General features: G+C 46.9%; 1 protein-coding gene across 1 annotated transcript in view; it reads left to right on the top strand.

Moving 5' to 3' along the window:
* Window positions 1-3,386: 3,386 nt before the first annotated feature.
* MYO15B (myosin XVB) overlaps window positions 3,387-22,809 on the top strand; it is a 45,910-nt gene continuing 26,487 nt past the window's right edge. Inside the window, exons 1-24 of the mRNA XM_042032236.1 lie at window positions 3,387-3,570; window positions 6,811-9,807; window positions 9,859-9,933; window positions 11,042-11,105; window positions 11,841-11,950; window positions 12,398-12,472; window positions 12,862-12,958; window positions 13,466-13,569; window positions 14,711-14,774; window positions 15,240-15,353; window positions 16,970-17,131; window positions 17,518-17,653; window positions 17,833-18,094; window positions 18,182-18,305; window positions 18,686-18,781; window positions 19,357-19,488; window positions 19,662-19,787; window positions 20,272-20,349; window positions 20,684-20,832; window positions 20,924-20,969; window positions 21,344-21,468; window positions 21,573-21,690; window positions 22,173-22,348; window positions 22,514-22,607. Of these exons, the coding sequence (XP_041888170.1) occupies window positions 6,854-9,807; window positions 9,859-9,933; window positions 11,042-11,105; window positions 11,841-11,950; window positions 12,398-12,472; window positions 12,862-12,958; window positions 13,466-13,569; window positions 14,711-14,774; window positions 15,240-15,353; window positions 16,970-17,131; window positions 17,518-17,653; window positions 17,833-18,094; window positions 18,182-18,305; window positions 18,686-18,781; window positions 19,357-19,488; window positions 19,662-19,787; window positions 20,272-20,349; window positions 20,684-20,832; window positions 20,924-20,969; window positions 21,344-21,468; window positions 21,573-21,690; window positions 22,173-22,348; window positions 22,514-22,607 (5,481 nt within the window). The 5' untranslated portion in view covers window positions 3,387-3,570; window positions 6,811-6,853. The remainder of the gene's footprint in view (window positions 3,571-6,810; window positions 9,808-9,858; window positions 9,934-11,041; window positions 11,106-11,840; window positions 11,951-12,397; window positions 12,473-12,861; window positions 12,959-13,465; window positions 13,570-14,710; window positions 14,775-15,239; window positions 15,354-16,969; window positions 17,132-17,517; window positions 17,654-17,832; window positions 18,095-18,181; window positions 18,306-18,685; window positions 18,782-19,356; window positions 19,489-19,661; window positions 19,788-20,271; window positions 20,350-20,683; window positions 20,833-20,923; window positions 20,970-21,343; window positions 21,469-21,572; window positions 21,691-22,172; window positions 22,349-22,513; window positions 22,608-22,809) is intronic.

The raw sequence follows: 22,809 nt of genomic DNA on the forward strand, positions 1-22,809 counted from the left end.
CTTATTAGAATCTGCTGGGGATTTTCAACTACCTGGGTGTAATCATTTCAGTCTGCACAATCTGACATTCCACTTTGAGCCTTTGATTTGTACTTTAGGGGCTCAGCTGCTTTTTGCAAAGCACTCATTCCCACAGGAGAACAGCCCTGGGGGCTGTAGCCCACCCCCCACCATTAAACAGCCTCTTGCTTTCATGTTTAATTGGGTTAAAACCCAGTTCAAATCCAGGGCATTTCACTGACTCAAAGGAATTCTCTACCGAACAGGGAAGGAGAGCAAGGACAGCTCATTTGAGGCCACCCAGGTTCCTCCGTGTGCCCAGTGAAAAGGAAGTGTGATGTACAAACATCACATCTGGAGTCCCAGAGCAGCGCAGGACTCGGCAGCAGAGAAGGAGCAGCAGGATGACCCCCGGGCCTGTTTCTGGCTGCTGCCCATGCCAGAGCTGCTGCTGCTGGCACTGCTCTACCAGGAGCTCCCTGGTGCTGCCAAACTGGTGTTACCAAACCAGGCCTGAGTTTAGTACAGGCTCACCCAGCCTTGCCTCCTCGGTTTGCTCCTTTTAGACGTGAACCACAGAGGTCACTCAGGGGATTAGAAGGGACAAGTCTGAGCCGTGTCTTAGCACGGGGCAGAGTCCTTCAGCTCAGCCAGGTCAGGTCCATCCCTGCACAGAGCCTGGGGCTGTCTCTGACCCCAGGGATGGGGCCAGGGGACACTGCCTTGATGTAACAGGATCATCCAGCCCTGCTGAACGCAGACAACTGCGCAGCAAAGTGCTCCTGAAATATTTAAGGGGGCTGTTTTCAAACCTATGTAACTTAATTGTTTCGGTTTCTCCTTGCAATCATGAATACTTTATTTGTGTTCCTCGGGTTATGGCTGGGGAAGAGGCCCTTGGAGACCTTTTGGCCCATCTTAAAATAGCTGGAAGAAGGCAGCAGAGCCCTTACCAGTTTGAAACAGCGAGAGGTCAGGAATGAGAGGTCAGGAATTCTCTCTCAGTAGCCTGGGGTACAGGCTCAAAGGAGAATATTTTCTGTCAGTATGAGGCAGCATATGATATGGAAGCAAGAGTGGAGATATTTTATATTAATGTAATGGGGGGTGGGGGGAGGGAAATACATAAAAAAGAGAAAACTAATTTTAAACAAGTTTTACAGGCTTCAGGGTTCTGACTGGATTGTCAATTCTACTTGCTGTGGAGTGAAACCAAGAGGAGACCCTATTCATACATTTAGCAAGTTGAATCTTAAAAACAGATGTCCCTACGAATAGCTTTGACCAATCTCTTTACCTGAGCTATTACCAAGCAAACAAGGTGGTTGGGAATTGATGCAAAGTGTCATTCCTCTGATCAGTCATAGCCAGTTTCTACTCTTTTATTTGTGTGACTTAGTAATTTTTAAAAATGGAGTTACCTTTTCATCTCTATTTTATGCAATAGCATCAATCCTTTTATTTTATGTAACTGACATAAGAAGAATTTGCAGTGAAAAGGTGATTCTGATGTGTTATCGCTCTCTAATAACTTTTTAAAATCATGGTGGCTGAGTGCTGCCTGAAAGGACCTGGTATTTTGTATAAATGAAGGAATCTTTAGGAAACTCCACTATCCAGTCTACTCAGGGATCTGGAGCTGAAATCTGGAAGGGTTTCATCTTTCCTGGTGCTTATCTCCCTCTCCCTTAACAAGATATGAACCAACTGCCAGCATCTTGCCAGCAGCACTTTAAAAGGCAAACAAGTATGTTCAGTCTGTGCAGAGAATTCAGGTTAGAGGTGCTGGGGCAGCCAGGCTGGAGACTGGGGTGGGGAGGGAGTATCTGCACAGCACCAGTTTAGCCTTTCTCATCTCAGATAGCTCAGAGCAGACAGGAGTCTGAAGTGAATGTGATCAGTGCCTTCATCTCGGCCACCCCAGGGTGAAACCCAAGCACCTCAGGCTTCTGACAAATCACAGAAATCAAAGAAGCAGCTCCGATGCTGCCCGGGCTATGCAGAGCCTTGAAGAGGCTCCAGCTGATACTGATGAAGTTTGTTAGAGCCATTTCCTCCTCAGGAGTTGAATTTTTCAGAGCAGCTTCTCCTCCCTGCCACACACATTAGAAGCTTAGAGCTAAGAGCCCCGGGGCTTTTTTCCAAGATTCTTTAAGGAATTCATGATCCAGATGCCATCAGTCATTCTGGGCTTTACAGGAGAGATTTCTCTTTTCTACAGAAAGGGATAGAGTGTTATTTGTGGACAGTTAATAAAAGAACGTGATGAAATAATTCACTACACTGTTGCTCTACAGCCTCATTCTTGTGAACTAAGAGAAGTGGAGCATCCAGCAACAGAAAGCTGAGGTAAAATGTTTCTTGAGTTCTCCAGCTCAATCTCCTGTTTTTATCTTTGCTTCTTAGTGGAGGAGCCCTCAAGGTACAGAACGTGACAGCCAGGGGCTCTTGGACAGAGATGGACAAACAGGTCCCACCCAAACTAATGCTGCAAAGCATCTAAAATCTTATCACATTTCATGTTTGGGTCACTTGTTCTGGTGGCTGGCCACACCTGAGTTCCTTTTGTTTAATCTCCAGCTCCTCTGGAAAGGCTTTTTGGAAGGGGCCGGGAAACTTTGAAGAGCCAGGGACATCCTCAGAGCAGTGAAATCCTGCTCTCCCTGTGCTGTCCCTTTGCAGCCTAGGGAGAGCAGAGGGAGGCTGCACGTACAGCTCACACTGAGCATTTGTGTCTGCTCTGTTACCTGATTTCTTGAGAATAACCCAGGCATGGCAAAGCCATCCCTGAATTAAACAGAGTTTCATGGACATAAGCACTGGCTGTGAGTAACCTCCGCCTGTTTGCAAGTAAGAGGAGAAGGACTTTATTTGGAAATTTGAGTTGAAAGGAGATTTAGTCATTCTGCTTGATTTGGACTGAGATTTAGGCATAATGAGGGCAAAAATGGTGCCAGTTTTGCTGTCTTTTCAGTGCCGAGCTTTCCTGTTTCAGCAGAGAGCTTGGTATTGGCAAGGAGAGAGCAGAGGCTGAGCTATCCGTGCTTGGCTCCCTGGAATAAAACTCCAGGGATGCAGAAGAAAGGGGACTATGATTTAATTCTTTTCACTGGCCTAAGCTTTTTTTTTAGTAGCATTCACTGTGCCTGGTCTGGTAGCCTCTTGCATTATAACAGATCTGTTCTGGTTTTGGAATTGATATTTTCAGTCTTTCTTTGGGGCTGCACCTCATCATACCACATCTGACCCTTACCTAGTGAAATCCCACCTCTTCTTTTATCCCAAACTCTGCAAGCCAGCTGCTGGTGTTGCTGGTTGAAAAGTTCAAAAGGTACCATGAGAAAGCTTGAATTATTGATGCCACTTTCCTTCCATACACGTGTAATTATCTGCTCTTGGGGCACAGCCCAGCCAGAATCCCTGTTAGACTGCACAGCTGGGCAGGCTTGCAAGAACTCTGGAACAGACCCTGGGCTGCATGGAAACAAGGATTGGGAGAGGGAACATGTTCCCTTTGCATGGATGTGACCTGTGATCCAGGTACCAGGCAGCTCGCTGGAATCACTGCAGGTACGTTACAAGAGTGACTGTGCAGAGTGAGAAAAGAAGGGGTTTGAGCAATTTGTGCAGTGAATGAAAATAGAAACTTAAGGATTCAATTCCTTTAATATTAATGATTGTGCTTTCCTCTGTATGAGTTGGGAGAATCTGCTCAGGGAAGACAGACAATTCCCTATTGGTCTTAAAATAGCAGCGTGAGCTTTCTGCTTTCTTTTTATCTGTAGGTTCATGCTGTGATTCTTGACAGCATTGAGGATCTCCTTTCTCTGATGTGAATTGTTCTCATTTCTTCTAAAAAAGGGAGAATGCCATCAAATTGTTCTTTTTCCTGTAGTGATTTAGGTGAAGTTGGTGTGGTGAGGGGAGCTGGAAAACTGATGAGCAGCATCTTTCACCTGCTGCAGTGTGTCCAGCACACAGATGGTCCAGGGCAGTTAATCAGAGCAGGTCTGATGTCAAAGGAGTTGTTTATATAAGCAGTGATTCATCTTCCCATTCCCTGTAATAACAGTGGTGTTACAAACCAATCTGCTCTAAAACCCTGTCTCTGAAGAATTGTGAACTCCAGTTTTTCACTTTCTAACTCAGATTCAGTCTGGGGTCCTGTCTTTGCACTGAGTCAAACCAAACTCCTGTGTCTAAGCTCCCTACAAATTTGGGCAGTGTTCCTGACCTTCCTCCTCATCCAAGAATTTCAGCATTTTTGTTTTGTGGAAGGCTTTAGCTCTGCAGACACATGACTATCTAGCAACAGCACATAAAAGCAGACTTTTATTTATTATTTTCTCCTGCATTTGGCACTGTAGAGAAGCTGAATCAACTTTAAGCCCCCAGGAGGACAGAATATTAACAACTATTCTGTACTGAGGATTTAGGGTCTAATTCAGTTGCCATTAATCTCGGTAACAAAAGTCTTGTTGCAGGATTTAGAGATCTAGGCCAGGAGTATTGGAGTATTAAGTGCAGAAGGGGGGCTGAAATGAGGTGACCAGACACCTACATATGATAGAGTCCTGTTCAAAGAGAGGGAGGCCAGAGGATTTGGTGTTAAGAGATGAACTCTGCACTGTGCAGAGTGTCCAAGAGGGTCTGAATAGAATCAACCCTAGACCAGAAAAAAAAAGCAAGTTTAGAGGGAATGCTGGGACACTGATTGTTGAGGAACCCTTAATTGTATGTAACTGCTGTCAGGGCAGCAGCTTTTTGCTTCAGTATCAGAGTTGCAGCTGGGGGGAATGGGAGATGCTGTTTTTCCCCTTTGCAGATTGTTCTGTGGTGCAGAACAGCACAAAATAGGTGGTACAGGAAAGGAACCAACATTTGCAGTAAGACCCTGTGCCTTACACACACCAAGCGTGCTTTCCTTAGGGCATCAGCCTTCCTGGGCTGTGGAAATCTCAAATGTGGTTTTGCTGCCCTCCTTGGAGTGACTGAGGTGAAACAAACTTTTTGATTCACTGAGTTGTTTCTTACAGAGTTGCTCCCAGAGTACTGGAATGTACTTTTTAATGGCCTTTTTTCAAAATTTATTTTAATAACTTGTAAAGATGCTTGGACAAGTTTCAGTCTGCAATCAGGTCATAAGATATTATGGAGAGTGGCTGGATTTCCATCTTTCCTGAGGTACTAAATTCTAAAAATTCTCATTCCTTGTCAGACTTTATAGCAGCTGTAAAGGTTTAAAGTTTTTAAAGCTTGCTGAATTGCAGTCTTGACTGTGTTCTTTTCCCCCATCCCCTTCCTTGGGGCAGGGAGATGCCTGTGGATAGAAGTTCCAAAAAAACCTTGGCCAGAACCCTTTTGGGCTTGTAGCTTGTGTACAGACACTGCACCCCTGGCCACTGGGGTGCAGGGTCAGAGTGTCAGACAGGTAAATATATTGCCAGCATCCCATAATAGTCTAAGATCTGACTGGAGGCTTCCAGACGCTGGATTTCAGCCTTTAAATAAGTCAATGCTTGGTGGAGTTAGTACGAATCAGTAACAAAATCTTGACTGCTCCATCCTCTGTTACCCACTGACAGAATTTGTAAATCTGTGATGGGTGGAAATTTCTCTTCTGCCTGGGGAGAATCCACAGAATTGGCTGAAAAACAAAGAGAAAGAAAAATGATAAAACGGAGAGAAGGCTTTAACGGAGAAAGAGATGAGAGGACAAAATACGTTAAGGAATTTCCCTGTCCTGTGTGCTGGTTTGTTCCCTGCCCATCACTGGGTAATGTTATCTCCAAGACAGTTCCAACTACTCCCAACTAAAGCCTTCTAATCTTTTTTCCTTTGGGAAGATGTTGCAGACTGATGGGTTTTCTTGCTGTAGGATTTTTCCCTTAGTCCCATTCTCCTCATCGACTCACCTCCAAGTTTTCCTTTCTCTGATCCATCATTTCCTTCCAGTTGTGCTCTGACTGTTCTGTGGTTTGGAGCCTTTCCTTGCAGTGCTTGGTGTTGGGAACCTGAACCCAGGCTCTGCACTTCATTCACTCACAGGGGCAGTAGTGCAGCCTGGAGCCCCAGAGGGATATCTGAAGCAGCAAGAGGTTGACTCATAAAAGGTCTGTATAATTGGAAAGGATAGAAGTGATGTTTTGTATCAGTCTGAAAGATCAGGACCAGTCCTTTGGGCACTTTTACATCCTTTATTCCATGCATATGATTAGAGGAAAGACACAGAGATAAACAGGTTGACACTTGGGATACTGAACACTGCCCACACTGCCAGGCAAGGACAGTGCACTCAGGGCAGTTGTGTGGAGGTTAAGACACACTGCAGTAGTGTTTGTTTCTGACATTTATTTCACAGAGATCATTAGATGTGTTCCTCTCTTCTTCAGCACAGAGAAGGTTATTGGAGAAGCAAAAACTAAAATAAAACAATCATTCTATCTTGAACTACAGTGTGTCCAAACCTTTGTCAGCTGTAGAAGATCTTGGACACATGGCTTAATGATGGGATTCTTGGGGTGTCCCGTGCAGGGCAAGGAGTTGGACTTGGATGATCCTGATGGGTCCCTTCCAGCTCATCATATTCCATGATGGTATGGTTCTAATAAAAGAAGAAAATCAGGGTGGTTTGTGACAAAATAACCCAGAGATTAACGTGGAGCAGGGCAGTCAGTTTGGCACTGCACAGGCAAGGCTCTGCAAACACTTACTTGGCTCCACAGAAGTGAGGCAAATTAGTGCCCAGGAGCATCTGGCCTCCCTTTGTAGCTTATTTCACAGCAAAATGCACAACATTTCCTTTCACAGGTGAGTCGAGATAAGCCCTCACCTACTCCTGAACACTGAGGAAATGCCTCCTTCCCGAGCCAAGACTCAGCAGAAAAAGGCTGGAAAAGAGAAGGTGTTCAATTGTGAGAGAAACTCCTCAGGAGACTCAAAGATCCACTGTGGGAAGCGGAGGGAAGGTAAGAGCAGAAGCCAAGTGAAGGGAAATGAGTCACTGCCTGGACAAGGTGACAGCCTTGGAGAAGAGCCCTTAAAAATCCAGAGGCTGGGGAGGCCTCAGGAAAGCAGAGAAAATGACCACAAGAAGTTATTCCGGAGAAAAAGAGCCTGCAGGAGAAATGATAAAAGTGAATCTGCTTTGGGGAGAAAACATGGAGTGTCCAGTTTGGAGGGGAAGAAAGGGAAGGCCTGCAAGCAACAGGAAATGGCATCAGGGCAGGAGAGTGAGGACAGCAGTGACAAGGAGGGAAAAGCCATCACAAACAGAAAGAAGCAGAGTTTTAAAAAGAGGTGTGGAAAGAGACCTGGTGTTGGTGAAACAGGCACTGAGCTGGGGGCTGCAAAGGCCATCATAGGGCAAGGTGCTGAAGGTTCTTTTCAGAGAGAGAACTTGGCAGAGAAGGCACAGAACCCCAGGGGAAGGCACAGAGGGAATCAGGACTTCAAGGAGACTTCTGAGCAGAAATCAGGTTCTCAATCCCAAGGCAGTACAGCACAGGAAAAAGGTGAGAGGAGTGGGAAAAAGCAAGCTGAAAAACTTGCCAGGATTGTCATTGCTGAAAGCGAGGATGAAAATATTCTGGAAACCTCAGGTAACTCCTTCTCTGACTCCAGCAGTGAAGGCCATGGGACCCACAAAACAGATACAGAGGAGGCTGTGGTGGGCAGCGCTTCCAGCAGTGAAGAGAAGAGCAGCTCTGCAGAAGAGAAGAGCAGCTCTTCAGAGGAAGATGGCCACAGTGAGAAAGAAGTTGTGCTCAAAGATCCTCCTGTGAGTGAAGGAAAAGGCTACAAGGAACTGGCTCATGAAAGCAAGGAAGCATCCATTAAACCTGAAAGGGAGCAGGTGACTACAGATGGAAAAATCGAATCTGAGGCTGAAGGCATTGAATTTGCAGGATTGGAAGCAGAGGAGAAGATGAGGAAGCCAGACAATGTGCTGAGACAACCAAAATGTGCTCCAGCTGAGAGCAGTGAGGCAGATGATCAGTTAATCACTTCAGGACTCCAAGTTAAGAGTGTTAAGAACAGAGGAAATACTGAAGTAGACAAGGAAAATATATTAGAAAATGACAGAGTTGAAGATATGTCGAAAGATGGACGCGTGAATTCTGGCAGCAGTGAGGAGAGCAGCACTGCAGAGAACATTGATGAAGTAAAAGAAAATGAACCAGAACCACTCCCAAATGCTGTGAAAGCAAAACTCCACGTTCACCTTAGCAAATATGAACAGGAAGAGAAGGTGAATGAAGGCAGAGAGCTGCAAAATGGCTCTTTCCTCTCCAAGCAGCAGAGGACATTGAAGGAGAAATCTGGAAAGTGTGAGATCCCAGAACAAGGTGAAGAGGCTGGACATAGACAGAGGGACAGCTCAGACTGCAGCAGGCAGGGCCTACCAGCACTGGTGCTTACAAAGAAATGTTCTTCTCGATCCCAAATCCCCCTGAGTCTGAAAAACCAACATAAAACCACCGAGACCAAACTATCACCAAGCCAGAAACCAAATCCTGCCCAGATGGCTTTGGGAAGCAGCTCAGACCTGAACAATGTTGAAAGCATCTGTTCAAAATCCATGACTCTAGAAACTCTCAGTAAACAAAAAGAACCCAACATAGCTCAGAGTATTGAAGAGAAGAGATTAAATACTTCAAGCTGCTCCACCATTACAAAAAAAACATCTGATAAGCACCTCCTTGGAAAGAAGAAGAAAGTTGGAAAAGTTGTTGGAAAATTTAAACAGAGTTCAGGCCAGTCTACAAAGGCAAAAAAAGAGAAAGCAGAAGAAGTGGTTGCAGAGGCACCTTCTGAAACAGAACCCGTGCACGGTGGGGAAGGATCCAAGCACTTGCACACCCGTTCTGCTTTTAGAAAAGTCACCAGCTGGCTTGGCCAAAAACCTGCCAAGAAAGTAAGGCTGAAAGCTCGACTGCTGAGTGTGGCACGTGCAATTGGTATCTCCAGATGGCTCTTGAAGAAATTTGGGAAAAAGAGGAGCAGCAAGCCTTTTGGATTCAGAAGCAGAATGGCAATCCAGATTCTGAGCACTGTGGGGTGGGTTGGTCAGTCTGGCAAAGCCTTCCCTGGTGCAGCTGGACAGCTGGGGAGGGCTGAGCCGAAGGACAAAGGATCTTCTGCTTCCTTAGAGGAGGGCAAAGGTGGTCCTAAAATGGTAGAGGAAGTGGGACATGTTGATTTGCCTCCTGGTGATTCCCCTCTTCATGGAAAAAGTTCCTTTCCATGCTCGGATGAGAAGAACGGTGCTACTGATGCCAAGTGTGCTATAGTGTTCCCCAGAGTCCACAGCTTGGTTAAGGCTAAGAACTCCTTGTCCAGGGACTCTGGCAATGGTTATTCCCTACAGAAACTGACATCTCCATCAGAGAGAAAATCTGTCCCTCCTGTGCAACAGGGTTGCAGATCCAAATGTGACCTTCCCAGCCAGAGAATCGGTGAGCAGGGCTTCCTCCCACATCGAGAAGAGGAGCCAATTCACACATCAGATTATTGCAGTGAGGTAGATGTCAAGGAGGGCTCAGTCCTGCAGACTGCAGGATCTGTGGTCACTCCTTGTGTGCACTGGTCCCAGCAGCAGGGGCAAGGATGTGACCCTGCAGTGTGGCTGAACTCCGAGCTGCTGCTGCCATGGCCAACCATCGAGAACCTGAGCAAATGGGCCCTGTCCAAGGACCCCCAGCTGGCCAGCAGCTGTGTGAGGGTCTGCAAGGACCAGTGGGAGGCAGAAGATGTCACTGACAACGTGCTGGAGATGGAGTTCACGCAGAAACAGGTACAGGTGTTGTCCCCAGCACTGGAATGGAACTGAACTTCCCCTGATTTTCTGTCATGTATCTGTGCATTTCAGGTGTACGTGTGTGAAGAGCACTGTGCAGAAGTTGAGGAGATTGAGGATCTTACCAGACTGGAGTAGGTGTCCTCAGTGTCTGCAGCTCATTCAGGTCACAGGGGCTTGCTTGTTATCCTGCAAAGGTGGCTCAACAACAGCAAACACATAATAGATCCCTACCTAGATAGGAGAAAATATCTTTTTTCTCTGTGGGAGAAAATAGAATTAATCGGATGCATATCATAGCTGTGTAACTGATGCTCTGCTGAAAAGCTAAGTACAAGATTGAATTTTAGTATTTAAGTTATGGAACTACACTGAACTGCTGGGGAGAAGCAGAGGTGCAGAGGGAACGCCTGGCTGTTATGTAGAGCGTGTCCCCAAGCTCTGCTGCACAGAGAGTGCACATTGAACCTCTGCAGTCACACCCCAGGGACAGCAGCTCAGCCTGGTTAACAGACTTCTGGTACAGTGCATCCCTAGAACGCTGTCTCAAGTGGTTCCCAGTCCTGAAATGGGATCCAAAATAAAACCCCAAAATACTTAATGGGTAGGGGAAATGAGGTTTAGAGGCTGATGTGACTTCTGTGGTGTAGCAGAAGGACAGAACTGGGAATTTAACGCGCCATTTTTATTGTATGAAGTGAGTGGTAAGAAAAGACAACCTGCAGGATGAGAGGCACTTTTCTATGTTCTTTGCCTACTGATATTGGCATCTGTGGCTTTAGTGGCTCCTGTTGCCTTCAGCTGTGAAAAATTCAGGTCCTACATCTTTAAGAGCTGTTAAACCATTGGTTCACTGCTTTTGTTGAAAGAGAAGCCCCTGACACTGTTTCTCACACATCTTTCCCTCCTGTCATCCTGTTGAGATAAGCACCTGTAAAGGCTGTGCAGGGAGCTGTGACCACACAGAGGAAGTTCTGAGCTTTAAATGCTCCATTCTTTGATGTATTTAATCCTGGAGATGTTGGAACCACATGAAGGCAGTGAAGAGTTTCAGTCCTAGCTCCCCACAAAATCCTCCATCCCCATACGGGCCATTCACTTAAGAGTTGGACTCAATGGTTCTTGTAGGGCCCTTCCAGCTCAGAATATTCTGTGATCCTTGGGAGGGAAGAAAGGTTAATATTTAATATTAACACATGCAAGTGAAGCTCGTGGCTGATGAGTCCTTTCCTCTGCTTGTAGGGAAGTCTGTGAGAGCTCAGTCCTGCTGTGCCTGAAGAAGAGGTTCCATCGCAATCTCATTTACGTATGGATAGTGATGTTTGGTTTGGTTTTCTTCAGTGCTTATTCATTCTGAACAATGAGCTTTAAGAGAAAATAATTTATATGATGCCATCAAGCTTTAATAATTCACCAAGTACCTCACTCATTACTGGGAACGATGATAAAAAGGATACTCGCACAGCTTTTGCTCAGAAATTAGGTAGCATGAAATATTTGGGGTAAAATCTGAGTGTTGCAGAGTTTCTCTGTAGTTTTGGTATTTGTTGCCAACCTGCAAGCTACTTGGGCTCCTTTTTAGCTTCAGCTGCTCCTAGTAGGACTCACCTATTCTAGCAAAGAAGTTCTGAGTTAAAAATTGTGAATCTCGAGAAGAAACCCTAGAGTTTCTGCAACCATTTCACAGTGCTGCAGTCCAGATCTGGTTCTGGATGTTTAATTGTTCTCTTTTCCATTTACTGGCTCAGGTGTTCAAACCTGTGCCTGTAATTTCCTGTAGAGCTTGGAGAATAGACAGTGGCCAGAGAAGATGACCACAGACCAGTGAGTGCTCACTTATCCCAAATTATTAATAACAGAGATTTGAAAATCACCACTGAAAAGCTGTGCCCTGGATAAGTTGGCAGGATAGTCAGAATAAACAATATTCCTTTAAAGGGAATTTCTATATTTGTATTAATATATGCATTCAGCTGCATTCCTCATTCAGAAAATTCTAAGAAGCCACCAGTTTTTTTCCCCTTTCTTATTTTTGTCCTAGACTTACATTGGGCAAATTTTGATTTCTGTGAATCCTTTCAAAGACCTCAGTATCTACTCCGAAGATGTGGCTACCGAGTACCAGCAAGGGACTCTCTCAAGAAACGCCCCGTATGTTTCTCTTTCTCAAATAACTCTCTAAACCCTGTTCTGTTTGTGCTCCAGAAAGTATTTTGCTTTCCTCCAGTTCTCTGGTAGAATGGATTCATTCTCTGGAGGAATGTCACAGGAAGTGAACAGCCCATTTGGCAAAGCTGTAGTTGCTCGGGCCTGTAATTCTACAGAGCTAAAGTTCATCCCTGGAAGTGTCCAAGGCCAAGCTGGACAGGGCTTGGAAAAATCAGGTCTAGTGGAAGTTGTCCCTGTCCATGGCAGAGGAATGAGATGGTCTTTAAGGTCCCTCCAACCCAAACCATTCTGTAACTTTCAGGTCAAGTTCCTTTGATCAAGACACTGGCCCATCTCTAATGTAGATCCCCAATGAGGAACCTCTCGGTGCTGCACTTGTGAGGTGGAAATGTGGGGTCAGTTAACGGGGGTTTCTTTCTGTCCATCCAGACACATCTTTGCCATAGCAGAGAGGGCCTACACGCTGTCCCAATCATCAGGGCAGGAGCAGTGTGTCCTCATCAGGTAGGAAGTGAAGGGCTTTGTTGAAAATTAATTTCTTCGTGTAAAGCTTCCACTTTTGTATTTCACTGTTTGTAAGTTGATCCTTCTGGCTCTTCTGTGAGGGCTGCCAGTGGAGAACCTGAACAAGGTGGATTTTTGTTTCACTCTGCACAGATACAGTTTGAATTTAGTTTCACTTCAGAGCAGTGGGAGAGAAGGAGTCTGGCATTCCCCAGGGGAATCCTATTTGGGCCCATTTTGTCAGGTTGTCTCGGTGTTTCAATAATGGGTGGTAGATCTCCAGCTGTAAATCAGCCCAAGCCCTCTGATCTGCTGCTGCAGGGCCTCTGATGTGCCTAGATCAGGTACCTCTGTTTTGATACCAACTTCTTCACCTCTTGCTCCTGCAGTGGGCACAGTGGATCTGGTAAAACAGAAGCTGCCAAAGCCATTGTGCAATACCTGACCATGCTGTACCAGGGATCTGACAGCCACAGGATCAGACAGGTACGAGGCAACTGAGCTTGGCTGGAGGCTGTGAGGGTTGGGCAGGGAAAAGAAGCCAAAGACAGGGGAGAGAGGCCATGCTGCTGATGTTATTTCTTTGGCTGGGCTTGTGGTCCAAGGTGAAGCTCCCATAAAGACACAAGGACAGCTGGTGTATCTGTAGTTCTGTATTTTAATACCTGGGAGATCTGATACTGTGAAAAGCTCTGTATCTGTTTGAACTGAGAGCCTTTAGCAGAGTCTGGGAGGTGAATCTGAACAAACACAGAGCAAAAGTAAAGTGAAAGATTACAGCAGTGAGGGTAAAGAGCTCCCAGAGCAACTCACCACTGGCTGGAGTTAATGACACCAGGATATATTTAAAAAGACATCTTTTACCCATGCAAGAATTATATCAATGAAGTCCCATTTCTTAATATATTTTCAAACCAACAGGTACATAAGCCCCTTTTGAGTTTAGAACCCTGTGATTGCTAGTGAAGTGTTCCCTCCCTCTTTTCTTTACAGTCTTGCAATGTCCTACCCATCCTGGAGAGTTTTGGAAATGCAAGAACCATCCTCAATGACAACTCCAGCCGTTTTGGAAAGCTGCTGAATGTCCACCTGCGACAGTGAGTTGAAGAATCCCCTTGGGGTCCCTCCAGCTGCCAAGGGGTGCTTGGGTGAGACCAGGTGGGGCAGTGCTGAGAGCTCACATAATAACCCTCCCTCCCCTTCGCTCTTGTTATTGTCAGGGTAGGAAGAGGGCGAGTTCACACCCCTATTTTGCTTTTTTTGTGTTTCCTCCACAAAAGAACAGATCTTACTTCTCAAGATGAGTGTTAGATTAAGAACATAAGAAAGGCTGGACTGGTTTCTACCAAGAACCCATCTGATACCCTGCTGTGTCCCCAGCACTGGCCTCGAGCACTGCCTGAGGCAAGAGCAGCCCAAATACACACAATGCTTTTCCCTAACACCTCATGAGCTCTTCAACATTTGCTGCAGCTCAGGAGTTTTCCTGAATCTCCAGAATTTTTCCAGTTTCCTCTTGGACTCATACAAACGTCACTTCATGCCTCTGCAGCAGCCCTCAGCAAGTGTTCCACAGGTCTAACCAGTTCTGTGAAAAGCACCTTTCTGTTTTGAGCCTGCCTCCTTTCGAACTTCTGGGTTTGGTTGGTTTGTTTGGGTTTCTTTTCTGACTGTTGTCAAGCACTGAGCTGATTCTTTCATGGAACTGTCTGTCAAAACCCTCAGGTCTCAGTCCTAAGGAGCAATGGTTAAATTGGAGCCTGTCTGTTTGTATGTGAAGCTGGGTCTGTACCCATCACTTCACATTTATCTGCGGTGGGTTTCATGTGCCATTTCCTTGCTCACTCACTCTGCACTGTAAGGTCTGTCTGCATTTATTCACAGTTGGCCTTCATCCTCATTGCCTTGAATAATTTCATACAAACAGGAAGCTTTGTCCCACTGCTGTTCAGCTCCTCTTCTAGATCACTTATCAAACCCTCAGTTGCACTCACAGGTCAGGCACAGACACTCTGTGGAACTCTAATTGTTGTTTCAGACTGTTAAGAGGATTCACCTTTATTCCTACCCATGCTAGGACTTTCCTTCTTATTCCATGGTTGCTTGGTTTCCCTGAAAGTCCCACCATTTGGACAAAATATTTTGGAAATTCACATAGATTATGTCCCTTAGATCATTCTTGTCTGCAGAAAACCTGTCCCAAGCTTCTGACAGGATCTGTTGTTTTCTTGTGCTCAGTGGCATCGTGGTGGGAACATCCATCTCCCAGTACCTGCTGGAGAAGTCTCGTGTGGTGTTTCAGGTGAGGACCAGTGGCCCCCTCTCTCCCTTAACATTTAATCTTAAATTTACTGTTGAACAACAGGGCTGGGAATTAGTATGAGAATTTCTTCTACTAGCAAGAACTGTGTCCCCTCTGTGTAGCACAGCGTGATCACTTCTTTTATTTGAATAAAATAGGAGGTTTCTCTGCCTCAGACAGGTTGAATTAAGCCACTTATTAGGGATTACTCAAAGTTAAATCTTCCCTCAATTAGTTTTTCTTAATGTCTGGAGTGTGGAAATGGTCAAATATTAGAGCTGTGTGACAAGGACTGCTCTCAGATGGAATGTTCTTAAGGTGTCAGTGGGAAACCCTGGAAACTTTTCAAATTCTGTGGTTCTGGCCTCATCCTGCTGACCCCAGCATCTGTGTCCTGCTCTGTGAGTGTGTTCTGCAGGGGTTTGGAGCTGGATATGGATCAACTCCATGAATGTGTCTCATCAGGCCCATGGTGAGAGGAACTACCACGTGTTTTACGAGCTGCTGGCAGGGCTGCCCGTGGAACAGAAAGAGGAGATGTACTTGCAGGAGGCAGAGTCCTACTTTTACCTGAACCAGGTGAGTGAGCTGAGGGTGCTCTGCAGCAGATGGCAGAGAGAAACAGCCAAGGCATCCTTCTTTTTGGTTAGAGAGGCACCAAATCACTTTGCTCCCCTGCAAAAGACTCTCAGGACTATCCTAAAGTCAGCTCTGCTCCTTCTCATACTCTGCTCCTTCTCATACCTGGTCTAAGAATCAGCGTCTTTGTCTCTTTTGTGATCATTTTCTCACCTTTCAGGCCCCTCTACTCTGAAAGGACGGACTTTAACAAGTTGTGTAGACTCACGGCTCCATCGTGTGGTGGAAGACCCCTTTTCTCCCTGCCTTTCCTTTCGAAAGTCTGCAATTTCCTGTGGGATTGCAGGGAGGATTTCTTTCTACCTTCTGCAAAACACCTGCTTTATTGACTGAGTCAATGGGGGCAGATTTTAAACCGCTGAAATATATTGCTGATAGCAATTATTTAAATGAGAAATTTGTTTGTCAGACTTACATCAAGTCACAATCTTGGAACATCTTTTTTTTTATTTTTCTTTTTTCTTTCTTTTTTTTTTTTTTTTTTTTTTGGTGTGTGGGTTTTGTTTGGGTTTTCTTAAGATTGTTTTCCATAATCAAGGAGGTCACAACAATAGCAAGAGATTTTTCCTATTTCAGCGCGAGCCAGCTTTCCCAGGTGGCAAATTCAAATTCTTCACAGCAGCTGCGGTCAGGAGGAATCCTCGGCAGTGATTGCTATCACCTCGCCTTCAGGCGAGGCATGGACAAGTGCCATTAATGACTCAAGGATGGAGGGCAATTAAGAGCCCAGCCCTTAATGTGTGATTAGTGGTTCCTGGCTGGCAAAGCACTGTGTAGCAAAGTCTTCAGGGTGATAATTAACAGGAATATCCCAGCCTGCTGCAGAGAAGGACAGGGGACAAGATCAGATTGTGTACGAGAGTTAGCAAAGACTGACAAAATCTCTCTTGGATCTTGGCAAGGAGAAGCCCAAGGGCTGCCTGGACCTCATCCTTGTCTCACCAGAATCTGCTGGGAGGCTGGGAATTGTGGTCAAAGGATGCCCTTGAACACAAACAGGTTGTGCAGAACCCCCCGATCCAGGATTTCTGTGACTCTTAGGGTCACAGGCAGTTGCTGGGAGTGTCCTCCTGTAGAGAAAAAAAGAAGCAGAGGAGTGCTAAGCCCATGTTGTAGTGAAGCTCCGTGGCCGAGATGAGACAGGCTGTAACCCCGGGTGGCTCTCTGGGTGCATGGAACCCCATCTGCCTTGACACATTGGGTTCCAGTACCATTTGGGGGAGCAACTCTGCCATGATTTACTTCAGAGAGGACTCTGGCACCACTTCTCCTCTCAAGCTGCACCCCAGCAGTGGGCAGGGGGATCCTGGGGAGCTCGTACTGGAATTACAACAGGAGCTTGGCATGTGTGGGTAAGAGAGACCTTAATCTCAAAACTCCGGAGAGAAAAGAGACTGGCCCCTCACAAGTGTTGAGTTTCCACTAGTGGTGTCTTTGGTCTCTTTACTTCAGATTCCTCCAGTCCTTAAAACATTGAACTACTTCTCGGAAGATTCCTGCCGGTGGCTTAACCCCTGCTTGGGGCTGATCACGATTATCTGTCCCTTTTCTCTCAGGGCAGAGCATGTGAAGTGATGGGGAAGGAGGACAGTCAGGATTTTCTGGTCTTGGTGCAAGCTCTGGAGGGAATCAACCTCTCTGATGATCAGCTGAGCTCCACCTGGGCTGTCTTGGCTGCCATTCTGCAGCTGGGGAACATCTGCTTTACCTCCTATGAGGTACAGTAACCCAGACAGCTTGGGAACGGGATATTTGTGCTGAATATTGCTGTTCTCCCATGTGGTCGGACCGAGGACATGATTCCTGACTGAACATGGCATCCTTTGAAGACCTTTCTGTCCTTTTAGTGTTGGGCTCTGGACTGGTCTAGGCAGGGACAGAAGATGGAGGCAACCAAAGGCCATTAGAGCTTGGTTGGCTTTTTAAGGAGCCAAAATGAACCTGAAGTTCTACCCAGGCTGTGACCAGCTTTGTGCAGCTGAGGTGCTGTTGACAATATTGATACAAGAGGGACCTTGTATCCCTTCCACTGTTCCTATCTATAATATATAGTAATATACATAGATAGATAGTAACATATAATAAAGAACACTTTATTATTTAGAAAGAATCCTTTGAGCATGCAGCCATTGCCAGTGACACCGAGATTCAGATTGTGGCCAATTTGTTGTGTGTCTCAGCAGAATTCCTGCAGAGAGCTGTCACCCATCGTGTCACTGTGAGTACCCTTCAGATGATTTCTCATTCCTCCTGAAGCATGGGATGTCCTGCCCCAATGTCCTAACCTTAGAAGGCTCAAAATCTGGGAGGTAACAGCAGGAATAAAATGGTTGGAATGGGCTGAACCCCTCAAGGCAGCTCTGTAAAGAGGGCAGGACTCACATCTAGGAGGGCTCTTTTCTGACATGAGTGGCTTCAGGTTTATCACTTTGGCCAGTTGACTCCCATCTCTGGCAGCAAAATTCTGGGTTTAGTTTTTCTTTTGATACCTGGGTAAATTCTCAGCCAAATAGGAACAAATATCCATTTATTAACTGTGTTGACTGCCTTGTTGATAAAAAAAAAGAAAAAAGGTGTTTTTGTGAGATGATAACAGTAAATTCTGTCTCTTTATGTATCCAGGTTACATCTTACGATCGGATCTTCACCCCTCTGTCTGTAGAAGGAGCCATTGATGCCAGGTGACTTCTGCTGATGTCTGGGTGGGTGAGATACACCCAGGGGTGCTGTCTTTGCAGTAACTGGTTCTTCTCCCCTCTCCCACTCAGGGACTCCATTGCCAAGGCTCTGTACTACCTGCTCTTTGAGTGGCTGCTGCTGAGGATCAATGAGTGGTTGGCTCCCTTGGAATCCGACTGTGCCGTGGGCATTGTGGACATCCATGGGTTTGAGGTCATTGTTCATGTTCTTTTGCTATGGCCTGGGCAGTGAGGGCATGTGGTCATCATGGCCTTGGAGTTTTTTACTTGGGACTCCTGTTAAAACCTGTGTGTCCCAATGAATGCTGACACCAATGCAATACAACACAGGGCTGTGCATCCAAGAGTAGATCTTCTCTTCTTTATGCTCCTTCACAGCTTGTCTCATCTCTTGCTGTTCAGCCTAGTCAGTAAGCCAGGCTGAGAGCTTGCAAACCAGCCAGAAGATGATTTGAACTGTTGGGGTTCATTCACACTGACCAGAACCAGCAGCTCAGCTCAGCCTGTGCAGCATTTACAGGGAGCCACAGCTCCCTGGGCCTTGGAAGGGATGATTCCTTTTTGTCTTCTCAGGATCTGGGGGTGAACAGCTTGGAGCAGCTCTGCATCAACTTTGCCAATGAGCACCTGCAGTGGTTCTTCAGCCAGACTGTCATTGCCCAGGAAGAGGTGAGTGGAACTCAGTGGAATTCACACCACCTGAAGGCAGCACACGTGGAATGAGCTGAGGCATCCTCAGAGTATCCTTCAGCAGGGAACAGGAGGCTGGATGGTCCTCTTGAGCAATATCCGTGGAATCCTAGTCCAAAGAGCTGCCTGTTTAGTATCTTTTACTAGTTCTGCAGTAAATGAAGGGAAGGAGATTTTGTCAGTACCTTGCTCCCTTTTCCAGATAAGTGAGTTGGTCATAGTCAAAGAGCCCAGATCTCAGTGGGTACTTTAAAAGCCTGTTTGGCTTCTTTGTAGCATTTTCTGTACCACTCATGTCCTGGAGATGAAAGTGTATTTATCAGACTTGTAGCCTTTTACAGTTCACTTTATCACTCAGCTTAGCAGCCTTCCTCTCTCAAATCAGGAAAATCATTAGTGGCTTTAGGAGAAGTTTCATGAGACAAAACCAGACAATTCTAGGCAAGTTCCTAACAGCAATGAAACATTAACTTCCTGATAAACAACTCAAACCCTCTATTAACTCCCTCCATTTTTCCTTGTTTGCATGGCTGGATTTGGCCTTTAACATGCAGGAGGAATACAGCCAGGAGCAGCTAGCTTGGATTCCTATTTCCAAGATGTACAGCGAGTCGTGCCTGGATTTCCTTACTGCAAAGCCCCACGGCATCCTGTGCATCCTGGATGACCAGACATCCCTGACTCAGGTGAGGAGCTCTCAGCCTCTCCTGGGATCCCTTTCATAGGATGGTTAAGGCGAGGCTATGCTCCAGAATGATTGCACAAGTATTCCATGTTTTTACCTTTGGTTTAACAGCGGCCTTTCAGCCTACGGAGTGTGTTGCAGCATCAGGAAATGTGTTTGTCATCTCCTTTACAGGCCACAGATCACACTTTCCTCCAGAAGTGTCATTACCACCATGGAAACAGCCCTTGGTACACCAAGCCCAAGCTGCCTTTGCCAGAGTTCACTGTGCAGCACTACGCTGGCCCTGTCACCTACCAGGTGAGCTGGCAGGGGCTTGGAGCAGCTGGGGACAAGCTTTGGGTGTCCTGATGGACCAGCTCTGTGATCAAAGCTCTCCTCTTGTGACTGCACATCCCTCTAGAGCATCAGTTTAGCAGAAGAGAGGAGTTTGTTATTAAGAGAGGTAACTAAGCTGCCTCTGGGCAGAAGCAAAATAGGAATTGCCCTCAGTGACACAACAGCCTCAGAGCCCTGGAAATCCAGGAGAGCTCTTGCTGCCAGAAAAAAAAGTGAGAGGTCAAAGCCTGCTGGGCAATGTGGAGGGGAAAAGGAGCAATCCCTTCTAAAAGCAGCAGTCATTGTCCCCTCCAGCCTGGTGGCAGCAGGAAGAACCAGCTTCATTCTCCAGGGCTTTTCTCTTGTTCCACCTCTCCAGCTGCCTGCCCCCAGTCCGAGTGTGTGTAACAGGGGTGTTTGCCTGAGTGGTCTGAATGGTGCATCAAATCAGACTTTGCCTCTGCAGGTCCACAAGTTTCTCAATAAAAACCGTGACCAGCTGCGGCCAGAGGTGCTGGATATCTTCTCCCAGAGCCGCCTCAAGGTACTGCAGTGGGTTAGGAGGAACATCTCTATTGCAGACACCCAATGATCCACTCATTATCTTTATGTGAGAAGAAGAAAGATCCTGATCAGGTGTCAGGAGAACCTGGAGAAGTCACGAGATTTATTTTACTGAATTTACTTGGGAATTGAGCAAATTATCTCTGCCCACAATTGATGCATTTTATATATAAACCACACAGACTGCTCAAGGATGCAGCTGCATTCCTGACACTGCCAGGGGCAAGGGAAAATGGCCCTCTTAAGTTTCAAGTAGAAGAGATTCTTCTTTCCAAGTAGTTCAGAGAGTTTTGGTAATTTCTTTGTTTTTGCAGGTGGTGTCTCATATTTTCCAGAGGGCTAAAGCTGCCTATGGTCAGCAAAGGGAGCTGGGGGCCAGGGGCAAAGGGCTCAGGCCTCAGGCCTCCACACTGGTGTCCAAATTCCAGCAGTCTTTGCAGGACCTCACAGCCAAGCTGAGAGGGTGAGAGATGCTGTTGGCACCCAGAAGTGTGAAGTCTTCCAGGGTCAGCACAGAGAGGAGGGTGATCCAGGTTCTTGCCTCTGTTTTCCAGAAGCCATGCTTTCTTCATCCGGTGCATCACCCCTAATCCCAGGAAGGTAGGGCAGCACCCTGAGGTCCTCATGGAGTCTCTCAGTTCCTTTATTCTTCTCCAACAGCTCTCCTTTCACAGCTGAGATTTTAACTTCCGTGTTTCATTTGACACCTTGAGACTTTTCTTCCCCGTTCTGTGTCCCACCCTTCCCTGTGGCCATGTGAGTCAATCCTGTGCTGCAGGAGCAGAAGCCAGGGTCAGCTTGGCACCAAAGTATCCTTGGGCTTTGTGTTCCATGGCCCACAGCCCATGGCAAGGTCCAGTCCAAAGACAGGACAAGAGAAGGAGACCCTTTCTAAACTCCCTGCCTTCTTTCTCCTTTCTTTAATTTTTCTTTGTTTCTTGTTTTTCATTTTTTCCTCTGCTGTATCTTTGCAGCTGTCGAATATCTTTGATGTGGAATATGTCAACTGCCAGCTGCGACATGCCGGGATACTGGAGGCCATCCACATTCAGAAGGAGGGATATCCAGTCCGCCTGCCATTCCAGAGCTTCCTGGCCAGGTACAGGGGTGTCCTGGCTTGGGATCCCCCAGCCTGGATGTTTTGTTCTCTGAGGGCTCCATGTACAGCCCTGGTTTTTGTCACACCCCATCCTCCTGTCCCAGGTACGGGCTCCTGGCTGGGAGCAGGCCCAGCAGCTTGGGGCAGAGGGAAGGCTGTGCAGCAGTGCTGGCTCACGTGCTGGGGAACCCCTCGGATCTCTATCAGATTGGAGTGACAAAGGTGATGCCTACAGAGAATCCCATTTGGACTGCACAGCCCCACCCCCCCAGGCTGGCAAAGCATGGAGAGGAGCTCAGTCTCTGCCCAAAGAGGGAGGGCCTTGCACACCTTCCCCTCTCACCTTTGCCTCTTGTCTCCAGTACAAAAGAGGCATTTTTAGCACTTCAGATTAACAGGAGACTCCAGCTCCAGGCTTTTGTAGCATGGCCAAGTGGGCATATCCCACAGCCAAGTCCTCCATATACCCAGCATTCCTGGGCTTCTACTTTTGCTGCCTGCTAACCTTCATCACTCCCTGATTCCCTGTCCTCCCCAAATACCTCTGTCTCTGTCACCTGCACCTGTGCCTCCTGCCCTCCCCAGTTTCCTTAGCAAGAACCCTTAAGGGCTACGAAGGGACAAAGCAGCAGTTTGTATTATTGATCAGCTCTGGGAGAAGCTGCTGCTTCCCTCGTGGGTCAGCAGCTGCTGCCTTTGCCCAGGTGTTTCTGAAGGAGAAGGCCAGACAGCTGCTGGAGAGACGATGGACCCAGAGACAGAGCTGGGCCGTTGTCACTCTGCAGAGGAAATTCCGACATCTCCTTCACCGTCGGCGCCTCCATGTCCTCCAGGAGAAGGTCACGGTCATCCAGGCTCACTTCCGAGGCTACCAGGCAAGGTCAGGAGCCAAAGGCCAGCCAAGGGATAGCCCTTTGGCCTTGCCAAGGGACAGCCAGGTGGGGATGTCCAGGCCCCTCCTCATGTTGGCTCCTAGCCTGCTCCGTGTGTGTTTGTGGCTGATGCTTCCCTCACTAGCCAATTCTTTTCTTTTCTCATCCTCTAGGAAGCGTTACAGGAGGCTGAAGAAGGCTTTGGTGCAATTTAAAACCATGATTTTAATCTCCAGACCTTTGATTCAAAGGAGGAAGCGCTGCCAGGTAATAAAAGCCCTCTCAGAACAAGGTGTACAGGAGGGGCTATTTCTGCCCTAAGCACAGTGAGCTGGGGACTGGCTGAGGCCAGGGCAGGGATGGCTCTGGAAGGTTTGTTGGGAATGATCCAGAGAGGTGTCCTTCACCCTCTGTCTGACATAAATGTAGTCAAATGAAGGAAGCACAGAGGCTGGACCCTTCTCTCTCT

Source organism: Corvus kubaryi, unplaced genomic scaffold, assembly GCF_017639235.1.
Source record: "Corvus kubaryi isolate FWS band 111438036 unplaced genomic scaffold, C.kubaryi_AGA036_p1.0 37353, whole genome shotgun sequence".
Lineage (NCBI taxonomy): Eukaryota > Metazoa > Chordata > Aves > Passeriformes > Corvidae > Corvus > Corvus kubaryi.